The sequence below is a fragment of the Zosterops lateralis genome (assembly GCF_965231275.1).
Source record: "Zosterops lateralis genome assembly, chromosome: 3".
NCBI classification, from domain to species: Eukaryota; Metazoa; Chordata; class Aves; order Passeriformes; family Zosteropidae; genus Zosterops; species Zosterops lateralis.
The window spans coordinates 12434729-12445095 of record NC_139764.1 but is presented as its reverse complement, the minus strand read 5'-3'; the positions used below and the strand labels follow the sequence as shown (position 1 = coordinate 12445095).

Sequence of the window (10367 nt, the reverse complement as noted above, 5' to 3'; positions counted from 1 at the left end):
GCATGATTATTTATCAGGTTTAATTACAGTGCTGAAGCTGTACATGCAACATTGCTCCAGTGGGAATATGAGGACATGGCCATCCAGTAATATGTCTGTGGACTTCCTTGCTGAAGACAAGGATCCCCAAAGATCCCACTTCATGGTGCTGCATGTTCCTCCCCGCAATGGTGTTGGTGGGATCATTCTGTGAGCACACTCCTCAGGCTCCTCCAGGTTAGAAAGCACCAAGGAACGTTATTTGTTGGATAGACAGTATGATTTTCATATGGGCCAAGCAACGCCAACAGTCAATAGTCTGCTCTCCTTCATGCAGCTGGTGCCTCTCCACCCAGCTCCTCTTGCCTTGCCAGAGGCTGCAGGGCTTTCTCTCCACTCTGTGTTTCCAGTGGTGCTGGGCACACCTCAGCCCTGACCACTGGTGTCAAAGGTTCCAGAGCTGATGATGATATTATTATTGTTGTTGTTGTTGTTATTCCTGATTCAGCCATGCTTGTAACTGCACGTCTGACTTGGAGCACCCAGTGGAAGTGAAGTGTGTACTCCAGAACTTCATTAAATGAGAACCTCAAAGCAGGATTTGAGACAGCCCAGATGACAGTGAAGTCCTCTCAGCAAGCTCTTGGCTTGGGAGTGCTCTGATTAATGTAATTTGCTACCTCTTTTGGCTTAAAAGACAAGGAGTCGTTAAATAAAAGAAACCTCAAGTTGAAAGCACTGCCCAAAAAAAAAAAAAAAAAAAAAAAATCAATCAAGCCCCACATAGCTGTATTTTGTCCTGGAGCAAAACCTCAGACCTAACAGAGAAATTACATAGCCTGAAAGAGAAAGAAAGGGAAAGTTTTATGTGCAGTCTTGCTGAGGTATTACCCGAAGCCATGCTGAGGTGGCTTCTCACCTGGTACATGTAGAAACTGTAAACTCCCCACAGGAGTAGGGGGAGCAAGTGGGTGCTGGGATACCCTGCTGGAAATACAGATGGCTGGAGGAGCTCTCTAACAGTGCATCCCCTGATACGGAGCTGGAGCTTTACCCCTGGGGCTCCAGGCTGCCCCACAACCCCAGTCTCAGACCCCACAAGAGCTCACCCCACAACATTAAGGGGGACACGCATCAAGCCAAACTCTTTCATTTGGCTGGGATATTTGAAGGCGTGTTCCTTTCAGAGGCTCCAGGTCCAGCCCCTGAAGTTAAATCTTGGTCTCAATGAAACCGACAGTGAAACTCCCATCAATTTCCCCTGGTCTGTGCTCTGTCCTATGGCAGGAAACTGCACCCTCGGCGAGGAGTGACTCCGTTTGAAAGGCCTCTTCCTTCGTGCGGGGAAACAGCTCCTGCTGCTCATTCCCGCAACTGCTCCAGCCCGGTGCCTTCTTTGCCGCAGGGATGAGCCCGGGGAGGGAGGCACCAAGTGCGTTTCCACTGCTTTTAATAAAGCAGCAGATTGAACGGGAGGCGGGAGAAGGAATCCCTTAATGTTGTTAAACACCCAAGGCCACGCCAGGCGCTCTGCTCGCAGACTTCTTGTGGGTTTTCTTCTGTTTCTTTTGCTTCCTTCCCGATACCCTAACCTCTTGCCTTTGTTTCATTTCCACTTTGGGAAGAGGGGGAAGACAAGAGGCAATTTAAAAAAAGAAAAAAAAAAAAGAAAAGAAAAAAAAAAAAAAAAAAAAAGGAGGGGGGAGAGAAAAGGCTGTGACACGTTTGTAATTTTAAATCAATGACTAAAAAAGAATAAAAATACTCTTTTTTTTTTTTTCTTTTTTTTTTTTTTTTTCGGAACAGAAGAAAGGCTAGTCATTAAGAAAAAAATAGTCACAACTTTCTTTTCCTGCTGCTGCCCCGAGGACAGCTCGGCCTCTTTCCCGGCGCCTCGACGGGCTGTCCCGGGGGGATGTCGCTCAGCCCCTGGCGGGCGGCGGGACCCGCACTCGCCACCGAGGAGCAGCGCCGGCCCCATTCCCGGCGGGGCATCCCGGGGCGGCAGCGGAGAGAGGGAGAGAGGGGCAGCGGGTCCGCCCAGGGGGATCCCCCGGCGGCAGCGACGGGGCTCCGTCCTCCTTTGGGTTTTTGGTTTGGTTTGTTGTTGTTGTTGTATTTTTTTTATTATTTTTTTTATTTAATTTTCAGACGTTAAATTCTTTCGCAAACATTCATGCCTTAGGAAGGGCTGGAACAAAGCTCAGCTGCTCCAACCGGTCGGACAGGTAAGCAGACTTGTTGACACCGTTATGTTTGCAGCACGCATGCTCCTTCCCAAGTTTCCTGGTGCATTTTTCTATTCCACCTTATGAAACTTTCCTCCCCCCCCCCCTCTCCCCTCTCCTCTCCTCCCCTCCCCTTCCCCTCCCCGCGGCTCGGCGGCTGTGCCCGGTGTGTGCGGTCCCGCTCCCCCGGACGGCAGCGCAGCCTTCGCGCCCCGTCGGGCAGCGGGCGGCCAAGCGGGCGGCGGGGCTGAAGCGGCGGCTCCGCTCCGTGCCCGGCCGTGCCCCCTGCCCTCGCCATGCCCAGAGCCTTCCTGGTGAAGCGTCGGAGCCCGCAGCCGGCGGTGCGCAGCTGGGATGGGCTGCCCGACGAGGAGAGAGCCGACACCTACATCCCAGGTAGGGCTCCGGCCGCCGCCCCGCGCCCCGCGCCGCCGGGAGGAGCGGAGGGAGCGGGGACCCCGCGTTCACCGGAGGGGGCGATTTGGGGAGGGAGCTGTGCCGGGCCGGGGCAGCCCCGAGGGGGCGGGCGGCGGCTTCGAGAGAACTGGGAGAAAGGCGGTGGAGGGAACACGGACAAGGCTCCCCGGGCAGAGGCAAGTGGCAGCGGTGCCGGCCCCGCCGAGCCTGCTGCCCCCACGCCCGGCAGCGTCTGCCACCCCGGGGATGGCGGGGCGGGGAGATGGGGGGAATGTGTGTGTGTGTGTCCGTCCAGGAAGGTGGGAAACCTCGTTTGCATGAGAAAAGTGGCTGGGGGAGGAGAGGGAAGGACCCAGGGCGGGGGCGGGGGGGGTGATGTACTCCTGGCCTCCCCCTCGCCTCCTCCTCCCGCTCCTCCTGCCCTTGCCCGGTGTATAACGGGAAGGCGGCGGAGTGGATTGTTTGAACTTTGGGACCGTTCGTGTTTGAGTTTCCGATTGTAGCGTGAGCCGGGGATCCTCCCCCGTCGCCAGCGGCCCGCCCGCAGGTTAAACACCGGGCCCCGCCGTCTCCGTCCCCTGCCCTGCCCGCAGAGGCTCCGGGGTCCCCCGCTTATCGCATCTCCCCCCCTCGCAGGCGGGATCGGCTGCGTGCTGCTGGGCTATGAGGACAGCTGCAGCCTGGAGAGCAGCGGCAGCAGCGGGACCCGCGACGCCGAGCCCAGTGACCCTCCGACGCCCCAGCCTGCCCCCGGAGAGCTGGGCACGGGCGGGGGGATGCTGCTGGACCTGGCCATCAAGCACCCCATGGTCAGGTCAAAAATCAAGGTAACCAGCCACACCCCAACCATCTCTTCTCTGGGGCGACCCCAGTTCAAGGTCAAGGCCCAGCTGCTGCCCAGGCACACCAGGTGACAACACCTTGGGCTCTCTTTGCTGGTGGTGACAGCACCTGTCCTGCACACCGAGGTGGAGGCCTGGGAGAGCAGGCGGCCATGGGATGGCAGCAGCAAAGCCTCATAAGCGGTGTGCCATAATCTTCCAGTGCCCTTTGCCTTCTCTTATCCTTCCCTGGGACGTGCTGCCCCTGACCTGCTTGGCTCAGGTCCCACAAGGAGCTCTGAACCCAGCCAGGAAGGACCAGCCCTGGCAGCGAGGAGTCATGCCCCATGGTGCGTGGGTGGATCTTGTTCCTTAGCGTGGGGCCTCCTTAAAAGCTGCCTTCTAGGTTGTACTCAACCCTTCACCAACAAGGGCTGGGGTGACTCTTCTTGCTGCCCCCCTCCCACCTTGACCTGTCAAAAAAGCAGCTCAAGGTTCTCCTCCATAGCTGTGAAAGACCATTGCCATCTTGAGGTCGGCCTGCAGGCTTGGGTGAAATGAAGCAATCATCTGTCCACTGACTTTGCTGAAGAGCTTCTCTGCTGCATGGGCAGGAGCTCTGGCTGGGTGGGTGTTCCCTGGGCAGAATCAGCAGAGCAGCACAGTGATTTCCCTCCCAGGGCTGAGAAAGCAAATTGCTTACGGTGCCTCAGGTCCTCGTGGTACCTGAGAACTCAACACTGAGCTCTCAAACAGGCTGCATCTCTCTCTAAGCATCCAGGGTCCCCTCAGCAGAGGTGGAGCCAGGCCAGCTAGGCAGAAAGAGGTGTGTTTATCACTGGTAGTTAACACTTCGTTAAACCCTGGCTGCTGCTGCTTTGGTGGATGAAGCTGTAAAAATGACCATTGTCTGTGCTGGACTGACAGCTTTTCAGTCATTAGGTTTCACCCCGGTTATATGCAGCTGCTTGAGGTGGAGTCATAGCCCTGTTGCCCAACAGATTCTTCCCAGATGGCTCCCCCTCCAGTTTCACACCTCGTGGTTTCACAGCTGCCGTTTACTTTAATCTTTCTTTACAATTTTGACTAGTGCTGCTTCAGTAGTAAGCAGAGGAGGACAGGGAAAAATAACTGGCTCTTCAGGAAAAAGAAACCCCAGACATATTCCTGTCTTTGTGAAAAGCCCGCCCCGCTGCTGTTTGACTTTAACCTACTTTGCATAATTTAACCTGTGTTATTCGTGACTGTCACAGCAAAACCTCCTTTCAGCAGAGCTGGGTTTTTTCCACCGATGGATGTGTGCCCGTGGTCCTGTCTGCTCTGCTGGCTTTTCCCTCATCCCGGGTGTCTAACAGGGGGCATGTCCTGTGTATTCCACCAGGAATTGTTAAAGCAGCAGTGCAGTATTTACATTTTCCAGGCATTAAGCCTTCCCTCTGAGGAATGATCTTCCCAGGAGCTGAATTATCAGTGTCTTCTTTAGTCAAGTTATGTCACGGTGTTGGCAGAATGCTTTTGGTGCTAGGAGCAGGAATGAGATTACCCTCTAATGTGACTTTGCTGTTAATTAACAGGGGACACCAAAGGGGGGGAACATTAGGGTCATTGTTTCAGTCTCTGCTGAGTCAGCACAACGTGCCTTGGGTTTATCTCTCCAAAACCACCTTTTTTATCACTGCTGGCTGGTTTTTGAGGGACCTGGAGTAGTTGGAGGCATGACTACAAGGCAGCACATAAAACAACTCTCTCACACCAGAGAGGACACCCCTTCTCCATCCAGGATATCAGCTGAGCACAGGAGCAAACACATGTGTGGTCCCACAGAAAGGTGCTCATAGCCTAAGCCTTTGTGCTCACGGATGTAGCCGGATAAGGGTTGCTACCCCTGGAAGGGAACCACTACACAGAATTTGTTTTAACCCCTGAATCCAAGCTGACCAGAGATGCCTCAGTCCCAAACTGTGCACATTAAGTTCCCCACTTGATTGCAAGGAAAGCATGAAGGGTTCACCCAGCAGGAAAATCTTGAATGCTTTCACTTTTCATTTTTAATATATTCCCCCTCCCCCTTTTTTTTTTAATGCCACAATAAGCCCTGCTTGTTTTGTTTCTGTTGGTCCTCTGTTGTTCATCCCAATGCTCACGCAGTTCTCTCCCACTCCTCAGTTCACCACTGGCACCTGCAATGATGCCACCCTGCATAGCTGCGAACTGTGTGGCAAAGGCTTTCGCCTGCAGAGGATGCTCAACCGTCACATCAAGTGCCACAGCCAGGTGAAGAGACACTTGTGCACGTTCTGTGGAAAAGGCTTCAACGACACCTTTGATCTGAAAAGGCATGTCCGGACCCATACTGGTGAGCATTCATTCACTGGGGACCCGTGGGAGGCTCTGGGGAGAAGGGGTGGGATAGAACAAGGACAAGGAGAGGGTGGAGGTAACCTGGCAAGATCATAACACACATGGTTAACAACATTTGCAAAAAATAGTGGGGACACAGCAGAGAGAAGGGGAAGACGTGAGTGTGGACAGAGAAAAGTCCTGGGAATGATGAAATCTGTGGAAAACTACTGCAATCCGTGTGGAGCAGTGGGGGTGCAGGACCTGCCATCCACACCTCGTGTAGACACAGCCCTGTGCTGCCATGCCAGAGGCAGTGAGGCTGGGATAACCGCCCCCCCATCCCTGGATAACCTGCCTGGGCTAACCACCCCGGGATAGCGAATCACTCACTGCACAGTTATCCGTGTGTAGCCATGAGTGGAGGCAGCAGCTCGATGAAAACGCTTTGCCCTCTAGAGGCAACGAGCAGCAGTTTCCTGGAGATGTTGGTGTTGAGAGCCTTTCCAGCTGATTGCTGTGCAGGAAGGGAATTCTGGCTTGATTTCAGAAATGTCTGGAGGAACCAGAACGTGGTTCATGCTGTGCCTCCCCCAGGCTGGAGGATGTGCTGTCTGTGGCCACTCTGTAGTGGGGTCAGTTCCTGAGTCCATCCCAAATAACAGTGGTTGTTTCTGTAGTCTCAAATCCAGCTCAGTTTTCCCAGTTCTTACGCCAGCCTGCAGCAGGGAGAAGGCTACCAGTTTGATTAGCTTTTTTTTTCCTTGGTGGAAGCAATGGCTTAAATAAACATCAACCCCATCCTCATCCAGGGCGATGCTTCCTGGTGGGCTGAGCTGGCTGTGCTCAGCAGGCTTTGGTTTTGCACTGTTGGGCACCCAGAAGATGCATCCACCACATCTCACAGGCACATCCCATCTTTCCAGATGTGTGGTCACCCAATGGGAGCTGGAGATTATTTGGGCTTGCTCTGCAGAGCCCCATTAACCAGGTGAACTGCTAGAAGTGCCACAAGGATGTTGGTAGGCAGGAGCTGTTTCTTAGTAGTAGAGCCCCTAAAAAACAATGACACCTGTTTGGATGGGAATGCATGGCCAGGAGCCAATGCTTTGGGCTGTTTGTGTTAGTTTGGAAAGCTTTCATGTAAGAAGGAGAGCTGCCACTGGGGTATGGCTGGAGTGTGGAGTCAGTACTTCCAAAAGAAGTGATTTTTCAAGCTGTCCCCTCATCAGAGAATCAGAAAATAAATCCAAGAGAGTCTCTGGTCAGAATAATTTAAAATTATTCCTAAGTGATTTAAAATGATTCTTAAGTGATGAAGAAGTTCCCAAAGTGTTGATGGGCTGTGCCACCCTGGCACTACCCTTTCTGTGCTTGTGTTCCTGCCTGTGGAGTGCTGGAGCAGGCACCAAGGATGGTGGAGGTTTCAACTGCCTTCAAATGAGCATGAAACTGCTTTTTCTGTGTGAATTCTAATGAAGATTTGGGCTTTCTCTCCAACTGCAGTTTAATGAAAATGAAGCTGTTTCACAGCAGCAGGCATTAGTAAACTTTTGTCTTGATAGTTTTAATTGGGTGCACTGGGATAATCCCTTGTAAATAAACAAAAATGCAGTTGAAATTATGCTTATTGGAACTTCTTATTAGCTTGGATTTCTGGTAGAAAGATCAGCTCCTGACTGGTAACTTAATACAATCAGAAAGTTGTAACTGTCTGAACAGACCAATCTGGCTTACCCTTTTCTGCCTGCCTCACCATAGGTCTGATCTTCCAGACCCTGGCATTCCACCTTCCCTGGGGAAAAGAGGGGATTAGGTGACTCCTTATATCAGTTTTAAGGGTAATCTTTGCTTGAGAACTTACTGATCTAGTCTAGTAAGTAGAATTCACGCTGGGTTAAGTTCTTTCAAGTGTTGCAAAATCCTCAGCTCTTTAAGCACTGGGGAGGTGGGGGGGGTTGTTGTTCAATCAGTGTTGATTGGTGGTAAACTTGATTTCTGTGATGTTGGTTGTCTGGGCTTTCAAATCACAAGTCAGTTTCTTCTTCCACCCCTGGAAACAGACAGTTATTTCTTTCATCTTCCTGCACTTCTAGAAATTTGTAATCTCAGTCATCAAATCTGTACTGTATGAAAGCACTTGAGATTGCTGGACATTCACTGCTGTTCACTGAAGCCTCATTAAACCAAAAAAGAAAAATTAAAATCTTACCAAGACAGAAGTTTTCATTCATTGTAAAAGCTGAAACTGATAGTTTTAACTAAGCACAGGATTTCAAATAGGGATCTAAATTAAGTTTTGCAGGAGTTGATAATGGCTGCCTTAGGACCAAACCACTGATGGGCATCAGTCATCCCCAGTGTCTGCCTGCACCTTCTCAAAACGTTCCTAGGTTTTTCATGCCTAAATATATCAACCCATTCCTGAAAACCTTAGCCTGAAAGTAAGATGTTTTGTTTAGAGAGGCAGCTCCTTGGGGCTGCTGGATACATTCTTAGCAGCTGATGTGCCTTGGCTGGTTGTAGGAAAGAAGAGTCAGAACACAGATGACATATCAGGTAACCTCTGTCTTTCCCTGCTGCAGGCATTCGTCCTTACAAGTGTGAGGTTTGCAACAAGGCCTTCACGCAGCGCTGCTCGCTGGAGTCGCACCTGAAGAAGATCCACGGCGTGCAGCAGCAGTATGCCTACAAGCAGAGGAGGGACAAGCTGTACGTGTGCGAGGACTGTGGCTACACGGGCCCCACGCAGGAGGACCTGTACCTGCACGTCAGCAGCGTCCACCCCGGCAGCGCCTTCCTGAAGAAAACCTCCAAAAAACTCACAGCTGTGCTGCAAACCAAACTGAGCCCCGTCCTGCAGAGGAACTCCAAAGAGGACGGCAAGGACGAGTGACACGGGGGCTCACAGCGCTCGGCGGGAATGAAGTTTACATGTAGGACTATATATATTATTTTTTTAAGAACTGTTTTGAAAGAAACACCTGAAGTTAAAGGGATGCTTTTGTTAACAGGATTCTCTTGATGTTGGTAAAACCTCAGCTTGACAAAAATATTCCCATTTGTGATGGAAACATCAGACTTTTTTTTTTTTTTATCTGGCCAATAAAAACGGAATGCTTGCAAAGGCTGTCACCTCTCAGGTGGAGTATTTACTGAATTGACATTTGGGCAACCTGTTTTCTATTTCAGCTCTACCACAGGTCTGAACACCACTGACAAATGAGTTCACCTCTCCTCAGTGTATTTTGTAAAGTTAATATACCTACCATGCAAATTACTTATGAGTGATTTGGGTGAAAAGTGCTGGGGAAGAGTGCTACTGCTGCATGGTTCTATGCAGCATTAATTAAAGTGCCTTAAGAACAGGAATGCATTGTATCAGCAAATGAGTCAAAATGTGCAAATACCCTTAGTTCTGCCCCCTGTGCAGTCTGCTAACAATTTATGGAAGTGTGATCCAAGGTGAGCTGAAACTCTTCCCAAAGGTTGCAGAATGTTTTCTTCCCAAAGTTTCTCTACTAGCAAATGACATTATTCTAGGGCAGACCTTTGGTTGTGTCTTAAGTACTTGAACCCATGAGCTTTTATCATTTTCACTTGATAAACGAGTGAAATCCTAGCTCTGATATTTCTGGACTTGCCACACTCACTTTGAGGATTATTACCACATCCTCTTAACAAACACCAACAGCAACCCAGAAACCCAAAGAAAGCACTGTAATGACTTTAAAATAAGTATTTTCTGTCATGGTGAAATGCAATTTTGTGCATATTTTATGGTGTGTGTGTTTGTTTGTTTATTTTCTCTTTTATAATCAAGTGCGTGTTCATACAACAATGCAGTGGAAAAGGGGACTGAGCCTGTGTCTGGTTCAGATCAGTGCAAAACTGCAGACACCAATCTGGCTGCTCCTCTGTGACCACTATCAGTGTTAAAGGCTCCTCCCACCTAAAATACAAAGTCAGGCTTAGCCACGACTTCCACAGTCATTGCTGCTAAAATGAGATATTTTGAGCAACTTTGCAAGAATTGTAAAAAAATCTTTTCAACTTGCTTCTGTTTTGTTCAGGCAGCTGCTTGGGTTTTTTGTGGGGAAAAGATTCTAGGAGTTCCTAAGGATATTAATACTTTATTCAGCACAACTGTTGGTGCTAGAGACCTTGAAAACAAGGATAATAAAGTGATGCTACTGTGTTAAGAACAAACTTATGCTATGTAGCAGGAAAGTTTGTAGAATACTTTAATAAATGGGAAGTTGCTGAGGAAAAAAAAACATTGAGATAAATTAGAAGATCCTGACTTTGCAGAAAGAGCTAAAGCTTGTGCACTGGCCCCCAGGTCTTATAACTGAGCAGTGTAAAGGGAAGGTTGCTCACTCTGCAATGGGATTAATGTTCACCTGACTACATGGGATTTGTGTGCTCAGCTCTGCTGAAACCTCAGCCCTTCCCCTGGCACAGCAAAGTTGTGGCTGAAACCCTTCCTCTCCAGCCAGAGGAGAGGAAGGGTGTGTGTGTACCTGTGTGTATTGGTTGGTTTTTTATCCCTCCTGCACCACATGTTGCTTTTGCTCCTCCT

General features: G+C 50.2%; 1 protein-coding gene across 1 annotated transcript; it reads left to right on the top strand.

Moving 5' to 3' along the window:
* Positions 1-2494: 2494 nt before the first annotated feature.
* Positions 2495-9874, top strand: OVOL2 (ovo like zinc finger 2). The gene is made up of 4 exons (XM_083857224.1): positions 2495-2603; positions 3261-3451; positions 5612-5801; positions 8371-9874. The coding sequence occupies exons 1-4, from the start codon at positions 2504-2506 to the stop codon at positions 8679-8681; spliced, it is 792 nt and encodes a 263-aa protein (XP_083713350.1). The 5' UTR covers positions 2495-2503; the 3' UTR covers positions 8682-9874.
* The last annotated feature ends 493 nt before the right edge of the window (positions 9875-10367 follow it).